The sequence below is a fragment of the Trichomonas vaginalis genome, chromosome III (genome assembly GCF_026262505.1).
Source record: "Trichomonas vaginalis G3 chromosome III, whole genome shotgun sequence".
NCBI classification, from domain to species: domain Eukaryota; phylum Parabasalia; order Trichomonadida; family Trichomonadidae; genus Trichomonas; species Trichomonas vaginalis.
The window spans coordinates 22,314,937-22,333,695 of NC_067205.1; the positions used below are offsets into that span (position 1 = coordinate 22,314,937).

General features: G+C 33.2%; 5 protein-coding genes and 2 pseudogenes across 7 annotated transcripts, besides 2 other annotated features; 2 read left to right on the forward strand and 5 right to left on the reverse strand.

Annotated features, from left to right (window-relative positions):
- Positions 1-10,480: part of a mobile genetic element that runs on past the window's edge.
- Positions 3-1,570, forward strand: TVAGG3_0743320 (annotated as a pseudogene). The gene has a single exon. A coding segment is annotated over exon 1 (1,568 nt).
- TVAGG3_0743330 lies at positions 2,238-2,793 on the reverse strand (annotated as a pseudogene). Its single transcript has one exon. A coding segment is annotated over exon 1 (556 nt).
- TVAGG3_0743340 (organellar and viral DNA polymerase type B) lies at positions 3,074-3,968 on the reverse strand (the record flags this gene model as incomplete). Its single annotated transcript, XM_051244945.1, has 1 exon — positions 3,074-3,968. A coding segment is annotated over one exon (895 nt), but the record flags the coding sequence as incomplete, so codon positions are not given.
- Positions 7,091-7,187: a mobile genetic element.
- A 2,949-nt stretch (positions 10,481-13,429) lies between the features above and the next one.
- On the reverse strand, positions 13,430-13,696 carry TVAGG3_0743360 (uncharacterized protein; the record flags this gene model as incomplete). Its single annotated transcript, XM_051244946.1, has 1 exon — positions 13,430-13,696. The coding sequence occupies one exon, from the start codon at positions 13,694-13,696 to the stop codon at positions 13,430-13,432; it is 267 nt and encodes an 88-aa protein (XP_051091533.1).
- Positions 13,697-15,394: 1,698 nt separating this feature from the next.
- On the reverse strand, positions 15,395-15,961 carry TVAGG3_0743370 (uncharacterized protein; the record flags this gene model as incomplete). Its single annotated transcript, XM_001581236.2, has 1 exon — positions 15,395-15,961. A coding segment is annotated over one exon (567 nt), but the record flags the coding sequence as incomplete, so codon positions are not given.
- A 155-nt stretch (positions 15,962-16,116) lies between these two features.
- On the reverse strand, positions 16,117-17,272 carry TVAGG3_0743380 (protein of unknown function, DUF4106 family; the record flags this gene model as incomplete). The annotated part of the gene is made up of 1 exon (XM_001581235.2): positions 16,117-17,272. A coding segment is annotated over one exon (1,156 nt), but the record flags the coding sequence as incomplete, so codon positions are not given.
- Positions 17,273-17,569: 297 nt separating this feature from the next.
- On the forward strand, positions 17,570-18,628 carry TVAGG3_0743390 (attachment subunit-related family; the record flags this gene model as incomplete). Its single annotated transcript, XM_051244947.1, has 1 exon — positions 17,570-18,628. One exon carries the CDS (start codon positions 17,570-17,572, stop codon positions 18,626-18,628), a length of 1,059 nt encoding a protein of 352 aa, XP_051091534.1.
- Positions 18,629-18,759: the final 131 nt, after the last annotated feature.

Sequence of the window (18,759 nt, forward strand, 5' to 3'; positions counted from 1 at the left end):
ACATGCAAAACGAACAGCTTAACGAATTTACACCAGCTGAACATATCCATCAAATTCGTTCATATTTTGATGTAATCGATAATGCAATTAATATTGGTGATACTAATAGAAGATATATCGATGCAAAAATTCCATCACAACCAGGAAGCGCAAAGGATCATAACTGGGTCACATTCAATTTATCTCCGCCAGGTGAAAATATGCTAGACCTTTATAACACATTCCTTACAACTACCTATAAAAGTAAATATATCCTGGATAAGCTATTACTGGCTCATCAATTCCAAATACTAATTCTCCAGGTTTCTTTGGCGTTTTTGATGAATCAATTTACACCATTGCGCATATCAGTTATTAGCAAATGGAAGAGTTATTTATAGTCAGGATAACGCAAGAGAAGAAGCATATATCATTTCTAATTCACAGACTACAGAACAAATAAAGAAAGTTGATGTTTTCTCAAAAACGAGACATAAAGATGTATGGAAACGTTCTGGAACAGTTCGAACAGGTCAAATTATCTCAGGACCTTTAGCTGCAGGAGCTGAAATTAATTTTGACATTAAAATAAAGATTCCATGTCGTAAATTCCTTATTCTAGAAGTTATTAGATTTATTCCTGCTTTTGCAGGCAACATTCAGTTAAAGGTTAAATTTAGTAGCGATGCATTCCAGGTAACAGCACTGCCGGTAGAAGATATTTTAGCTCATAATCCTTCTTTAATCAGTCAGGTAAAAGATAATTATGACCCACCAACTAATAAATTTGTTCCATGGAATGAACCATTCAATATGATAACAGCAGTTTCTAAATCAAATGGTGAAATTACTGTTTCAACAGTTGAACAAAGATTAACGAAGAAATCAGCTGAATTCATTGATTGCTTCATTCATCCTAAAGCATTTTCACTCGATCCAAATATTTACACTGAATTAGTCCATTATACATCACAAGCTTTATGTTTTCCAATTAAAGTAATGGACTGGATTCCTATGGACGGTTCGTTCAGTAAAGGTTCACCATCAGCAACTTTCACAGCAGCTTATACACCAATTAACGTTAAAAGCATTTGGGCTTTATTTAGGAAGAATGATAATTATATCGTGAATTTCGAAAATCCTCAATTTGAAACCCTTCAATTATCAATGGGCGCTTATGGAAGTATGCCAGCTGAACCGAAGCTCTTATGGTCCTGTGTTCTATGAAATGGTTGCTAATGCATGCAATACAAATAACGATATGATAGGATTTAATGAAGATGTGATGAGGTCGTTAATTGATGATGGAAGCGTTAAACATTTATATGAATCATACGATAACACTCATTTCCTCTGTGGATTCCCTACGGAAACTGATTTCACATTTCAACAGGGTCAAACATCAACGGCACCAATTACATATAAATTAGGTGTTAAAGCTGATGATACAAATATAAGCGAAAAATACACTGTCAAACCTTTATTAGGATTTCTTAGAAATGCTTGTTTCGCTATTCAAGTCAGACCAGCTGGCATTCCTGCTGTTAGAATTGATGATTATAATTTAGCTGCTGATGGAGGTGAAGAGTAAAAAAATAAATGTAGTTAATTTTTAATTTTCTGATTTTTTTATTTTTATAAAACGATGGAAAATAATAACTGGGAAACATTAGTGCTGATGAAGATTACGAAATTAACACAAATATCCGTATCAAATAAGAAGAAAGAAAAACGGAAAGACTGTCAGTGAGTATGAAGAAAAGAATGGATATATAAGATTAACCCTTAACGGTAAAAAATATCTTAAGCATAGATTAATAGCTATTCAGTGGATTGATAATCCTGTAGTTTTGGGGAAGTTGACCATTACGATAAAGTTAGAAATAATAATAAGATTGATAATCTACATTGGTGTTCAAGTTCTACAAATAATAGAAATAGAAGTAAAGCAAATGGAGTAGAATATAATTTCGTTGATGAAATCAGTGAAAATTCAATTACTGTTTCACATTATGGAAATCATGAATTTGAGGATTTATTTTACGACATCAATGCAGATTTGTTTTATTATTATAACGGTCGTCAGTATAAAGAACTATACATTAATGAAAACATAAATGGTTCATTATATGTTAACGTTTATGATGTTAATGGAAAAAGAACGTGCATTACGTATAGTAAATTCAAACGCTTACATAATTTAATATGAAAAGTTTATTTTTGTCTTGAACGATAAAAATATATTATATCATATGACTTCAGAACTTTAATTTCCTTATGAAAGTATTTTTAGTCGTTATTGAAAAGTTAAACTTTCCAAAACAGGGTGCTGTTGATTTGCAAATCAAATGCGATTTCCTGACCATCGTGAAGGGCTTGATATAATTTCATTATACTGAACTCAGAATCTTTATCATATTTTCCAACAGGAATATGAATGTTCTTATCTTCATTATAATAGCATTGTACTGCGTCAGGAAACATTTCGTTAGCGGTTAAAGCAATGACATCTTGTTTTACGCCTTTCATACGTGCATGAAATGCAACTTCACCAATGTCATTTATTAAAAGGTCTATGTAAGTCTTCTTTCCACAAAATATCGACTTGTAAGCTAAACTTTGTTTATCTTTTGTGATTTCTGCAAAATCTGAATGAAACTGACCTAAATTCTTTCCTATTAATTCGCGACCATATCTTTTCTGAAATTCCCGAGCTAAACGTGGTATGTCTTCATTGAAAATATGCATGCTATCACAGTCCTGGTAGAAGATTTGAAGTCCCATATCCTCAGCAGTGCAAAATACTTCATTCATGATACGTTTCGACATAGATAAGATATTAACACCTAAGGGCAAAAGTTAAAGTGTCTGCAAATGCTTTTAGTTAGTTTGAAAATAGTTTTATCCGAACCATCTAAACCTTCAAATTTAATGATATGGTTATAATTTCTGATGGCATACCTAACAGCATCTTTATCATCAATGATTTTAATTTTCGACTCTATCGGGGACAAAATAGTTTTTCCATAAATACTGTTCAAAATTAATTTAATATTTTCTTGTAGCGGATTTTCTTCCTTCTTATACTTTAATCTCAATTCAAACAATTTCTTTACTTCATCTCTTATTCTAAAATCTCTTTTTTCATCGTAGTAGTAACCCTGTAATACTTCGCAGCTGATGCCCTGATATTTTATTAAATCCTGCAAAGCTATGTGGTCCACATACATTAAACAGCATGTGTTAGAACTTCTTGGAACCTTTAGCTCCGGGTTTAATTCTGGATCTACTGTTATTAATGGAAAGTGCCTTTTAATCTTAATCTCGGTTATTTTTATTAAAACAAAGAATCCGGAAATGAATTTCTCACCTTCAGGCTCGCCCTGGTCATCATCGAATAAATGTTTTAACAAATATTCACTGTTTAACATTTCTTTCTTCATAACCTTTGGAATTCCTTCTAAAGTATAAAGTCTCGCGATAGCGGATGGATATAATGAAACAGCATCGAAGTCAGCAATGAGTTTCTTTTCGCTCTTTTGTTTCATGTTATCTGACAGCATACATCTTCCACCTTGAATACAGCGTGAAATAAATTCTCTTGGTTTATTTGAAAGGTCATATAAATTTCCATTCGGGAAATATACTCTGTTTTCGAAAAGTTTGTTAGCGATTGAACAAATGCTAACGTAATCATAAACGTTTAAATCAAACTCTTTCAATATATCATTTCTGAACTTAACAAAACCTTCTCTTAAAATCCTTACGTCCTGTTTGCAATAAAATGAGCTATATTTTTCTAAATCGAAATGGTTTTCATCTATTCTGCAGTTTTCGATTAAATCTATGTTTTTCATGAACGTTTCAATATCTTTTACAAACTTACACGCTTCAGAAATTACGCCAGTTTTGTTATCATTAACTAATAAAGAGCTTGAATAATATTGATACGGAAATACTTCCTTTTCACCACACTGCAAATGAAACATTTCAGGAAATAGTTTAAGCTTCTTATTTATAACAGTGTATGAATCTTTAATAATGATTGCTTTACCTTTATATATTCCCGTTATCTGCATTGTTCTAGAACCCTTAATAATTGGTGTTCCGCTAATTTCTGTTAAATGTCTTAAAATGAAATTGATATCATAACTGAGGTTATGAAAATATATTAAACTTTTATCAGGAATTCTTTCTAAAAATTTTGTTGCACAATTTTGACCCCAAATGCTTTCGCTAATCTTTCCATCTTCACTATCATAACAAATGTTAAAGGCTTTATGAACTCCATCAGTGCTACATTCAAAGTCAGCGAAGAAAATGTGTTCAGGAATGAATTTTTGTTTTGATTTATCACTATCTTTACTTTCAGACTTTTTCTTTAACTGAACACAGTAGTTCGGGGTATAATTTAAATCTTTAAACGGTGCAAGTTTTTGTTTATATAAATCTGTTGTATAAGTGAAAAGTTCACCATAAGATAACGGTTCAAAGTAATTGCACTCTCTTAATGTTTTCAAAATATCCCATAAAGGAGTTGTTCGCGTAGAATCAATAACAAATCTATTTTCCCTTTTCTTATTTATTTTCATTTGACGCTCAATATTCCAGCCGCCTAATGATTTGAGAATTTCGTTATAATTTATGATAAAATATGTTGTCATAGGTAATCTTTCATTTAACATGTAATGGTCTTCAACAAGAAGTAAGTCAATAGTTCGAACAGTTTCACATTCTTTTGGTATATATCTCTTTATTTCATTATGTCTAGAATTCAATTTGTTATAAGCAATTTTGAGAGAAAAAACGTGCATGAAATGCAATATGATTTAATTATATTGATAATTCAAAATAAACATTTTGAATATTGAATAAATGTAAATATCTAATTTTGTTAGTCCTGTCTTTATCATAAATTTATAACAGTATGCATCATGGATTGTTTGGTTTTATTAAAAATTTGCAATTTGGTTCACATTTTTAATCATGAATATTTTGAAACTCAAAATCAAGATATATTACAGTTAGTTTCTGCATCAATTCTGATGAAACAATGCAATTTTGATATATTACAGTTAGTTTCTGCATCAATTCTGATGAAACAATGCAATTTCAATTTTCTGAACAAAAAATGCTCGTTTATTATTTTCGTTGTATGATGAATTAACAAGCCGAAAATCAATCCCAAACTAGCAGAAAATGGATACTTTTCCATTTGCGTTAAAAGGTCAAGTAGAATTTCTTAATTCGCCATCAAATTCAAAATTTTATTTTGGATTTTTTTCCAAATTACAAAATTTCATTTCGAAAAGAGGATACTAATAAAAGGTCTCAATATTCGATAATTTAAATTAAAAATTTATTTTTTTCCCTCTCAAACACAGAACTTTTTTTCGAAATCGAAATTATTTCAAATAAATTTTTCTTATTTTTTGCTTTTTAAGATAGTTATTATACACAAAATATTAGTAAACTATTTTTATTTGAATTACTAAAACTTTCAATTTTTTTTCTCTGATTTAGACTCTCAAATGATACTTTATCCAATATATATGATTTTCTTCTGCTATGAGCATTCAATTTTTAAATAGTTTACAACATTTAATCATCATCGTCTTTTTTAAAAATTCACTTTTTGAACGCTTCTGTTCTATATTTTTAAATTCTTATTTAATAATTACTTTTATCATAGCATATATTAATACCCATCAATTCAAATTTTTTTGGGCCCCATTTTTTTTAATGAAATATTAATCCCCAAAAGAATTTGAAGTGATTGATATTCCAATATACTAGTTAGTATCTAGTAATTGGGTACCCAGGGTCTACGCCCCTTAGTACTCAAATTACTAGAATCTGCAAAAAAACGTTTGACACGTAAAATATTTTGACATTTACAAAAATAAAATTTTTTTTTAAATAAAGTTAAAAATTAACGTTAAAATTTTTGACACTTTACAAAATAAAAAAAAATAATTTTTAAAAAATAAACTTAAAAATAAACTTTAAAATTGTTGACACTTCACAAACTAAAAAAATAATTTTTAAAAAATAAACTTTAAAAAATTAACATTAAAATTTTTTATTTATTTTTTTTTATCATAGATTTTCACACCCAGAGTAAAAATAAACTTAAAAATAAATTAACTCAAAAATTTTTTAATTTCTGTATATACTAAATTTTTCATAAATGATAAAATTAATTTAGAGGGCTCTTTGAGCCCATCTCGCCGCTACGCGGCTTAGGGTAGATCTAACCCGATATCTAACCTCATTTCTAACCTTGTGAATTTTCAACAGTAAATATGCTGGCATGATTCAGGGGTGTCATCGCTGCTGTCTTCAAACTCTTTTATAGATTCATACCATAAACGAGCTTCACGGGAGATGAGAAGTAATGAAACGATAATTAATAATTTATTAGTAAAATTCATTTTATATAAAAATAAAATTTATTATTTCATGAGGACTCTTTGAGTCCATCTCGCCGCTAAGCGGCTTAATCTGATTTATCCATTTCTTCTAATTTCTTCTTCAGTTCTGCTATATTATCTTCATATAATTTAATCTTTCTCAAAATACCATCTTTATTTAATGGCTGCTTAATTTTTCTAAATTGAACTCTACCATATGATAAGGATAATTAAACCATAAATACGCTTTACCTAAAGTTTCAATCGATTATATAAATCATTATTGTTAGGCGTTTCAGGTGGTGCAGGGTATTCGAGAACATCTCTAACCATTTAATTACTTTAAAACTCTTGGTTTCTTTTTAGTTTTTAACAGTTTCTTTTTAGTTTTTAACAGTTTCTTTGCTTTTGCGATTTTAGCTAAAATATATCTTCGACCGTAATGGAACCAATTCGAACCTCCTGTTTTAGGGTCAAAAGGTCTTCCATAACCGCCGGGGTCATATGGTGCGACTGCAGTTACTGGCGCTGGTGCTGAATTAATCGGCGGTGCCTCAACTGGTGGATATTCTGGCTGTTTCTCCTTTTCTTTAAGTGAATTTAATTTAAACTCTTCACCATTCAACTGACCTTTAAAATCTTTTAGCTGCTTAGATATTTCATTATCTTCACCTAAAAGGTTTTGCGACTGGTCAGCAAACCATAAAGCTGGATACCATTCGATATTTACTATTGGATATAATAAAAAGTTAATTGTAACATATTTTACATGCTATTTGCTGACTCTGTTCCATTTTCTATACTATAAGGAAATATTTAGATCAGTATGATAAAAAATATGTAAAAATAAATTCTCTTAAAGCAAGGTGTTTAATTTAGTGGCAATTATGAAAGTCAATAAAGCAATTTGCATTATCTTTTAAATGAACGTAATTATGTCAAGGCTGTAATCTACGAATTCTGAATTCACTGTCAAGGTTGTAATGTACGAAATTATGTCACAGAATCATTTTTGTTTATTAATAAAATCTAGTTTTTGGAGCTTCGCTAAAAATTAATTTTTCAAATTTAACATTCGAAATAAAAATTTGAGTTTTACGAAGTAAACTCGGAGTGGGTTTATAATGTCGATACTTTCATTCTTGTATCTTGTGGAATTCCACAAATACGCTATGAAAACAAGATCAAGAATGACTTTTATCTGGGTAAATTCATTAGTTAACCTTACTTGTAATGGCCAATACGAGTAATTGTCAAATCTCAAAAACTGCAATTATTTGTCAAAAAGGTGACAATATCAAATGGACAGGATCGCCAAGTCACCCAATTTAGTTCACATTTATTTTGAAAACCAGCTATCCTAATTTTTGAATACTAATTAGAATTAGAATTCTAAGTCCAATTCAAAAATTAAATAAGAGAAAAATTCCACATATACAATCTAATTAGAGATTATATAATCTTTAGTTTGGACTTACAGAATCTCTATATTTTAAAAGATTATTTACTAACACGATATCCTAGTAATTTTTATTTCGCTCGAATCAAGGTAGTCCCACGAAGAATCTAAACGACAGATTTCCAAATAAATAAGATAAATAGAATCAGTAGGTTCCAAATATGAATGATATGATCTTAGTTTGAAAAGTTACTAAAAGAATAAAAAGATTTGTGAATTACGTTTTAATTTCCATAATTTTTATCAATTAATTATCACGTTATGATTTACATATCAAATTTAATTTCAAATCTAAGTAAATATCAATATTCATTACCCTATATTTCCAACTCTTGGAAAATTTTCATGACCCTACCCAGGGTCCTAAAATGGGTATTTTCCTCACACAGACACCGTGGTTTTTTGAGCCGGGAAATAAATAGCGCAGACAGTTTCTACATATAGAGACATGCTTATACTTAGAGTTTGACGGGAATCTAAAGTGATTTTTTTCTGCATCGCGAAATCTAATGCAATCTCAAATCATGAAGAAACTGCGAATCGGAGCGCAATTTTTAATATGTTAATATATAAAGGTACCCCTACTACTGCAAATGCTTCAAATGAAATCTAAGAAATCAGATTAATTTGATCACATTAGTATAGTATTGGTCAAACCAAAAACTCATATGTTGATATATAGCCTATGGATATTCATATTATCTACTTTTCATTGAATTACATAAGATTTAATAATCTCATAAATATTCTTTTTAATTTTCGAATTCCGTGTGCATTTAGATTGCCCATACCTGTATATAATAATTCTAGAATGGTTTGGTTAGATATTAAGTTTTTAGATTAATATTTTAACATTTTGATAAAACAAGCATTTGTTCCATTTTAGAATCGCCATTGAACTCTGGTTTGACTAACATGATGTTGTATGATCAAATAAATTCTAACTTCATGAGATAAAATTTTGAAATTAGAAAATGCGATATCTGACTCAAATATTTATATGAACACATTTAACATTCAATGATAAACTAAAGTACTATACAGCAGATTCGATTTGGCTTATATTTTATATAATCAACTAATAATCCTATAAAATTGTGCTATTCACGTTGCTCAAAAATGTATTGAACATTCACTACTTGTGTATTGATAAAATTAGATATAGATTCTAATGTAAATCGATATTTTGAAAATTCATATATATTTTGTCTTGGTTTGGCATTTGATCGTGTTGAAACCGGAATTGCAATATATATCATCTAAATATATAACTATCAAAATATGAGCTATAGATTTTTAAATTATTCTCCTGAATATGAGTGACTAACATAATTATATTGAATTGAGTAGTAAGAATCATAAATATTAGAATCTGACGATAATTTATTATAACTTTATATAGGAACAGGACTATAAATGATGATGAAAATAAAGATTAAATTTAACTCTGAAAATTTGAAAACATTAAGTGTATTGTGCACTCTTGTCGGTCACAGTGTCTCATTCCGGGAGACATTGCCTCTGAATGTCTCCCAGAATGAGACAATCTTCTGCAATCAGAATGTGATTGCAAAACTTTGACCGACAAGAGTGCACAATACACTCTTGTCGGTCACAGTGTCTCATTCCGGGAGACATTGTCACTGCATGTCTCCCAGAATGATATCAAGCTCCCCATTCATAACTTGAATGCGGAACTTTGACCGACAATATTGACATGGTATTGTATACCAGGGTTATAGAAATAAGAATAGTCATTTAAGTCTCTTCTGAATAATATGAACATTGTGTCTGCATGTTTCATTGCAGTTGTCAAAGCTGTATCTGTTCTTGGATTTGTTCCATTTTGACCACCAACTCTTTCTGCAAAATCTTTGACAGAAATTTGGTGGATAGGGAACATAAGTGGAACTGCAATATATTTCGAAGCCAAAGCATTTGAAACATCTGGGTCTAACATATATACAGCACATCTACTTTCAATTCTAACAACATTCATTTCAGTGCATGTAAACTTTACTGGGTCAAATGCAGTCTTTAAACTTCCAGAAGTACCTGTAACTGAAACATAGTAGTTTAATGGAACATTAAGATTTGAGAAACCCCAGTCTAAACCTTCTTTGTCCTTACACCAATCTTTAAATTTAGGTTTGTCAGAACCAACACCACATTCTGTAGTATTAAGAAATGGGTCTTCTGTTGGTGCAATGACTAAGTTATTTTTGCTTGGAGTAAGTTCAATTGAAACCTCACCTGCCCAGTTTGGTAAGTATCTTAAGAACCTGAAGATAAGGAAAGATGACAATGGGACTCTAAGTTTCAGTTTTATCTGCACTTCAGCGCCAGTACTTTTTGAAAGGTCAATATAAACTCCTGGAACATTAGGGTCAAGCCTTCTTATCTTTTCAATAGTCGCATACTGGTCTGTTTGTTCTCTAGCTTGTGGTTGAACTGAGTTTCTCAAAGCGAACCATTCATAGTTTGCCCATGTAACTGTTTGAACTAAGTCAGAGTTAGAATAAATCTTATATCCCATGAAAACTTCTGGAGCATATTGGTATCCTATATAGAATATACCATTGCAACCTTCCTTGGTAGTCAAATCAGCTGAAGCTTTTATTTTTAAGTCTTGTTCGACGGGGCGGTGCCATGTGAGGTGAAATTTATCATACACCGATTGGACCTTTTGCTTTCCCGAAAACATAGAATTTATATTGGGGGCCAAATATATGTGCATATATCTATACTAATCAAGCCATATTTACTCATATAGTATTGAGGAATAATATGTTTTATATAAGATATGAATTTCAAAAATTTTGTTTTATTTCATTTTGAATACAATGAGGTATCTATATATATACTCTATATTGTGTTTGTAAACTCATTTTGGTCACATATCCATTTTTTAATCTGCATCTTATTTGAGATTTCAAATTTTTATCGACAATCATATATGATCACAATCGGCATTTGGAGATACTTATCTTGTATCTCCAAATATCGATGTGATCATTGTATTTAATTGTATATTGACCAAGAGATTCCGATGCAGAATATTCAAAGTAGATAGTTTTTCCATTCTGTACACATAGGTGCAGGGTCTATCACTGGCACCCTGCACCAATATGTGCAGAATGGGAAAAGCGCACTTTTACCTTTCGATGCGAATGTTGCAAACACTTTTCCCATTCTGCACATATATATGCAGGGTCTATCACTGGCACCCTGCACCAATATGTGCAGAATGGGAAAAGCGCACTTTTACCTTTCGATGCGAATGTTGCAAACACTTTTCCCATTCTGCACATATATATGCAGGGTCTATCACTGGCACCCTGCACCATATGTGCAGAATGGGAAAAGCTTGCACTTTTACCTTTCGATGCGAATGTTGCAAACACTTTTCCCATTCTGCACATATATATGCAGGGTCTATCACTGGCACCCTGCACCATATGTGCAGAATGGGAAAAGCTTGCACTTTCTTCGATGCGAATGTGTCGACATAATTCCTGATTTGCTCATATATTTGCAGGGTCTATCACTAGACCCTGCACCTATATGAGCAAATCAGGAATTGCTTGCACTTTTTCACTTGAATGTGATTCATTGAATTTCAATTCGAGAAAGGAGTTTACAAATGCAGGGTATTGTTCCTTTACCCTGCATTTGTAAACTCCTTTCTCGAATAGCTTGCACTTTTTCACTTGAATGTGATTCATTGAATTTCAATTCGAGAAAGGAGTTTACAAATGCAGGGTAAAGGGACAATACCCTGCATTTGTTAACTCCTTTCTTGTAAAACCTTCCTCCAAAAAAATATAAAGATCACATTCTTCTTAAAACTCTCAAAATCTCATTATTTCAATCTTATAATCATAAATAAACATACTCTTTCTATCTAATATTTCTCTATTCCTTAATTTTCTTATGAAATTTGTTATTTTTTATTTAATTTTTAAAATTTTCAATTTTCTTTGGATAATTTTATTCAATTTTATGATAATTTATTCTATTCTCATTATATAATAATATTGTTCATTTTTATTTTTTTAATTTTTCAATGCATACGATAATTTTTAATTCAATTTTTAAACGAATGTTTTGATGGGATGAGCTTACTGAGCATAGGCTCATCCCATCAAAACATTCCCTTAAAAACTCTGGCCTTCATCGAGGCCAGAGTTTACAATTCATCAGCTCAGAGCCAAGTTCCTCGACGGTCGTCCTCATTAGGCCCGATCCGAGAGGAACTTGGCTCTTCATTAAAATCACAAGCTCTGGCCATTGCTAAGGCCAGAGCTTCGCAAACCATCCTCGGGGCCGGTTTCCTCAAAGACCGCCCTGATTCGGGCGGCCGGAGAGGAAACCAGCCCGAGAGAGTTCCCATACGAAGCTCTGGCCCAAGCAAAGGCCAGAGCCTGCAAATACAATCCTCAGGCCGAGTTTTGCGATGATCGTCGATCATGTCGACGGTCTCGCAAGAAACTCGGCCCTGAAAGACATACAAATACAGGCTCTGGCCCTAGCAAAGGCCAGGGCTTCGCTTACTGTCCTCAGGGCCGGCTTTCTCAAATGCCGTCCTGATCTAGGGCGGCAGGAGAGGAATCCGGCCCTGGGAACATCCAAATACGAAGCTCTGGCCCAAGCAAAGGCCAGAGCCTGCAAAATACTCAATGTTCAACAATTACAAATCTCATGTCACCCAGAAAGCTATGAAGGAAGCCCTTTCTCTAGGTTAGGACTTCCTTCATAGCTTTCTGGTACTGAGTGGAGTGGTTTTGGCTTCCATTGCCGCTCACTCCAGTAAGATCACGAGATTGTACAAAAGCCACGGCAAGTGCATTCCAACACCATAAGTACACTTGCCGTGGAATACGGTTGCGAGTGCCTGCTGCTTCAACCGAGATTTGCAGCAGACACTCGCAATGATAACTAAAATTCATCATAAAGCTGGGAAATGGGCCTTTTCTCAAGGTCAAAGCCCATTTCTCAGCTTTATGATATTGAAACGAACATTTTGAGAGGTTATTACTGTTTTTCCCGGAATCATCTTGAGATTCCGGGAAAGTCATAGCAAGTGTAATCTATTAGCATAGATACACTTGCTATGACACATATATGCCAGCATCTGCTGCTTACACCCAAATAAGTAGCAGATGCTCGGCATCACATCTTGAGATCCTTATTATCTGCGTATTTTTCATTTTAATATATATAAATGTGTGTGTCTAACACAAGTCTATATGGGCCATGTAAAATATACACTAATACACACATATTGATCATAATTAATAAGATATCAAACTATAAAAACTGAGATATTACTATAAACTATATGTATTATTATTATATAGGTACCATACTATAAGGTCATATGAATATTATTGAAATTAGACACACTTTATATAATTTTATAATGTGAATAACTTGGGTCATAATTTTTTTACGTAATTCCTGCACGAAATGATCGGCATTACCCTAGTCTATCTGCGTGCAAAATACCAAGGAACAAATCAAATACTCACCATATCTTTTTTAAAAAAGGTCCAATCGGTGTATGGTGATTTTCACCTCACATGGCACAATCCCCTTGTTCGACATACAAGAATGAGTTATCTAAAGATATAATATGAAATCTGTCACATGCAATGTCAACGGTTGTAGAAGAACCTTCAGCAAACTCTCCTACATTTCCGTATGAAACTGCTGTTGTATATTCATAAGTACCAGGAACAATTTCTGACCTTCTTATGGCATTGTCGCATTCGTTATACCATTCGGAGACATTTCCGTTCATGGCATCCAAAACTGTTGGCGTAATATTCTGAGCGGCGTACATTTAAGTGGGATAAAAATATCGAAACACTTTATCTTTTCACCCATCTTCCATCTGGACCAACTACATATCCTTTCTTATACATTTTTGCTGCTTGTTGTTCGCTTCTAAACTCTTGCATACGATATTTTTCTAAAAGCTTTTCATCTGCCATTTGAGACTTCAATCGGTCTCTTCTTTCTCTGGCTTCTTGCATTTGTTTTCTTCCTTCATGCTTCCATGCTCGTTCTGACTCTCTCTCCCATTGTTTGTTCTCCCGCTCTTGTCTTCTTTCAAATTCTTCTTGTTGTTGATATGTGTATTTGCCTTGCTGAGCCACTATCCTATTATATTTGTCGCGATATTCCTCTAGAGTTCTATCTATGCTTTGGTTTGGTCTCAATTCTTCTAAGGCGTCTCTCAATTGGTTCACAATCCGTGGAGCATAAAAAGTTACAAAATCTGGGTTTCCCATCGGTTGCAACATCAGTTTAAGTTCCTCATCGGTGTAACTTTTCCCAGAATATGTTATGTCCAAGTTTATATCTCTAAAGAAATCGTTAAATTCTTTCGGTGAAAGCTCTTTCCTCATTTTTGCTATCATTTGTTTAACGTAAGAAATCTCATAATTATTGCCAAGGAAATCCGTCATGATTTCATTTTCTGAATATCCATATCTCTTTCTTTTTCTCATAATTCCACCAATAATTGTTGTTGCCTCTGGAATAATATCTAAAAACCGGTCCACAGCTGGGTCTTCAACTATGTCTGCTTGCTTTAGGTTTCTTCTCTTATTTCCATGCTGGTCATAAGCATAGAAATCATCGTCAGGTACATAGTCTATGAGAACATGGCGTAAATTTAGCTTCTTTGCTGCTTGTCTTATTCTTATGTTAACATAGTCCATGAGAGACATATTCTTTATATTTACATGAGCTAAATAGTCTTCTCTCTCTTCGTCCGTGATATGACGACTTGCCATTCCTGACAAGTTTGTTCTTTTATCTATACTTTCTAGGACATAGTTCAAATCCCCTGTTTCATCCACAATATTTTCTTCCTGCCTTGTGAGTACCGTCGGATTATTGCCTGAATAAAAATTGAGGAAGTTTGTTACATAATCTGCCAAACGGTTTCTTTTATTCATCCATCCTTCGCTATACATTGTTTCCTTTGTTAGTTCGTTTGTCAACTTATCTAGTGCTTTTTCGTTTGTGGTACCAATTTTCACCATGGCAGTGTTTGTAAAATCCATTGAACCTTCATTATTGTGTCTTATAAAACCAAAGAAACGTTTTCCATTTGACCCAAGTTTTAAATCGGAACGAGGGTTGCCTTTCTCATCGTAATATATAAAGTTTTTAGCTGCAACATTTTTTTCAACTGATTTTACGTTTCGCCATTTCTTTATGTTACCATCCAAATCTTGTTTTTGAACAAAACCTGTGTCAATTGGCAACAAGTCATTCCTGAATACCATATTTGCTACAAATGTTTCATCGGTCTCACTGTTAGGACTGTATATATTCATATAGTCCTCGAATTCAGTAGAAAATGGGAGCCTCTCCTCAGTTGGATGTTCAAAAACTGTACGAATGAAAGGTTCTTTCATATGACTTAATGTTTCTGAGTCATCTAGAGGTTTGATTTCAAGTTCTTGGTCTTCTTCATTCTCGTTTACTTCTTCTTTTTTTTAACTTGCTGTTGCTGAGGTTGCTGAGGTTGTTGTGGTTGTTGAGGTTGTGGTACATTATAAGGCATTCGCATTAGTTCTTGTGGACTGAACTCTTTCTTTGGAGCTTGTTGTTGAACTTGTTGTTGTTGAGGTTGTTGTGGTTGTTGTTGCTGAGGTGGAGCTTGTTGTTGTTCAGGCTCTTTAAATAGTTCTGCTAGAGCGTTCTCTTGCTTTGGAGGTTGTTGCTGACGTGGAGGTTGTTCTGATAGTGTAGGGCTTGAATAAGGCGGTATAAATACTCCTCCTAGCGGAGCCTGTTGTTTTGGAGATAGTCTATGCCCTTGAGAAGTTGTTCCTATTCTTCCACATTCTGCTGCTAAATCTTGCATTGACTTTAAATCTACAAAACTGTTGTCTGCGAGGGCATTATAAATATCATATATACCTATTGCAAGTCCTTGTCCATCTCTTGTTGTATTTCCAATGTTGTTCATTGCATTTACTATATCGCTAAAGCCCTTTTGTATCTCACTTGACAAAGACTGTGAAGTTGTATTAGCAGCCGTTGTAAGTGTTGTCACTGCTTGATTTAATATTTGAAGGTCGTCATTCATCTCATCTTGCAATCCAGGAACATTCCTAAATCTAAGACCAAGTGCTCTTGTCAAATCTGACAAAGCCTTTGCATTTTCATTATTTGTCTTTGCTGCATTTAGTATTGTCTTGTAATTTTCTAAAGTAGTCTTTAACTCATTCGCATTATTTTCTGCTACCAAACTTGCTTTGCTTCTGTTTGCTTCAACTGCAAGTTTGTTATTTTCTTCAGCAAGGTCCGTCATTATCTTGAGTGCCTTTGTTTTAGTCATTAAATCTATGTTCTTAGCTGTTAGATTGTTTATATATGGTTTTGCTCTTGCTTGTCTTGTCGCTATTAACTCCTGTGCTGCTGTTGCTGCAGATGCTTCTGCATCTGTACGTTTCTTTATTTCTTCAGCCATTATTTCATTATATTTATGTTGAAGTGTTAACATTTTATAGTTATCTGAATTACGAACATCTCTTTGCTGTTCTGTACGTTCTACTTCATTCAGATATTTTATTGCAGATTCGTTTTCTTGTTTTACCAATTCTGTTAGCATTTTATTTTCTTCTACGCTGGCAACTAATTTTTTATAGTCCTCCTGCTTCCTAACATCCTGGTTTGCTGTAAGTTGTGCGTTAAGTTCATTTCTCTCTTCTATAGCTTTTTGTTTTTCTAAATGAAGTTTCATTAGTGTATTGTTCTTTGCTGCTATCAAAGCATTTTGGTATATTTTCTTTTTAATTTCATCGTCTTTATTTATTTCTCTTTCGAATCGTTCTTGCAACCTCAACTCCTTTTGCTCCTTTAACAATTCGTTACGTCTTTCTCTTAGGTCATTTTTATATTGTTTCTTCTTATTTTTTAGCTCCAATTTTGAAATCTCATCCTGTCCATCTTTTGTTTCTAAAGCCTTTTTCTCATTTTCGATATCTATCTTTCTTCTTTCTTGTTTCTTCAGTTCTTCTTCTGCTTCATGTTTTCGTTTCCAATTGTCTTGCTTTTGAAGTTGTTTCAAAGCTTCGTCGTTTGCTGACTTTAAAGCTGCTGTGTCAGCTTTCACTTGTTTGAGATAGTAAGGGTTGTTTTTTAGAAATGAAGAAGCTGCACCATCCAATCCTACTGAACCTGCTCCCATTGCCATTTTATTCATAAGGGCTGCTCTTAAACCTCCTCCACCTTGACTTCCTAACACTCTCTGCGCCAGTAAAGGGTTCTGGTACATTTGCGCCAATAAAGATGGGTCAGTTGCAGCTTGCTGCATTGCTGAGGGGAGTTTTACCACTGGATGTTTCAAAGTCGTGGCACGTTTCTTACGTATATTCTTACGTAGTTTACGCGGCATTTTAACTATAGTAAAAAACGGTTTTTGACGGTTGTTTGTATAACACTTTTTGTTCAGCACAAAAAACTACTCGGTCAATGTGCTGTCACTTTTTTAAAATAACCGTCCTATCTTGTTTTAAAAGGCTCTAAACATTGAAATCAAAAAGTGCTTATAACTCTACGAATAAGCGGTTTGACGGTTTCGCCAACGGAGACTTTTCAATAAAATGAAAAAATAGAGGGGGTTTCCGTTGGTAAAACCGTTTTTATTCAATATTCATTTTCCACAAACTTCTGGTCAGTTCATTTTTTCTCAATGGAGCCCAACACCACTGACACTGCTGTTACCAATTCTACCCTTCGTAGGGGACAAAAAATGTTGTTAACAACATTCTTCAAGCAAACCCCAAAGGTTTCTCAACCTACTCCTTCGGTTGAAGCAACAATTCAGGGTCAATCAGACTCAAATTCGAATTCAAACCAAATTCCACCCAATTCTACTTCAAACCAACCTTCAAACGCACCAGAACAACACACACATGTCTCAACCTCTCAAACTACACAGCAAACACAAAGACAAACTTCCAATTCTGGTACAATTCCAATTGTACTTACTCATGAAGAAGAAGAATATTTGGTAGAACCAGAAATAAAAGAAAGCGATATTCGTAAGGACGCAGTCAAGAGACTCGAACAATTCATGAAGAATTACCCACAAAACTTAAGCATTAAAGACACAAATGACTATTCAGATTTCTACAATGATATTATTGAAGCAGTCAAAAAATTTGAAGATAATGTTCAAAATCCAACAAACCTTTCAGAATTCTTCTTCAAATTGCTTCCTTATACAGCAAATATCATTGGTTTACAGTTCTGTGACGAGTTTATTCAAACATTCAGTCCCAGACAGCAAAAAAGTCTATACGCACGTCTGAAACTGTTTCATCCTTATCCACTTACATATAATTGGATTGAAGAACTTCAAGAACACGGAAAGGAACAACATTTCAAGTTCTATGTAGATGTTCCTCAAGGAAAGCTTGCTAAGACATTCACAATACAACCAAAACAATTCTATGAAGACTTTCTTCACGTAATTTCAACTATTGCTATGGTTGAGCCTGAAAGGGTTACATTCGGTCAAAGTGTTTCTCTATATAATGTTCGTCAAGGACGTGAGCCGCTTAAAATAGCCGAGTTTACCTCCTCCTCAGCACAGCTCAAATTGGACTGCGAATTCCAATTTGTTGGAAACTCCAAGTTCTCTCTCCATACACTATTCAACCAACGCATCCATATCTTCATTGCTGGATATGTTGGAGACCCTATAACAAATGATGATGAAGAAGAAACTTCAGAAGAAGATAACTAAAACCGTTCCAATAAAAAATTTCATTTTATTATTATATATTGTAAACTAAAAAGTGACAACCAGAAAAATTTGACAGGGTCAGTCACCCCCAGGTCACGAGGAAAAAATTCTGAGCCACCAGAGGGCAGCCA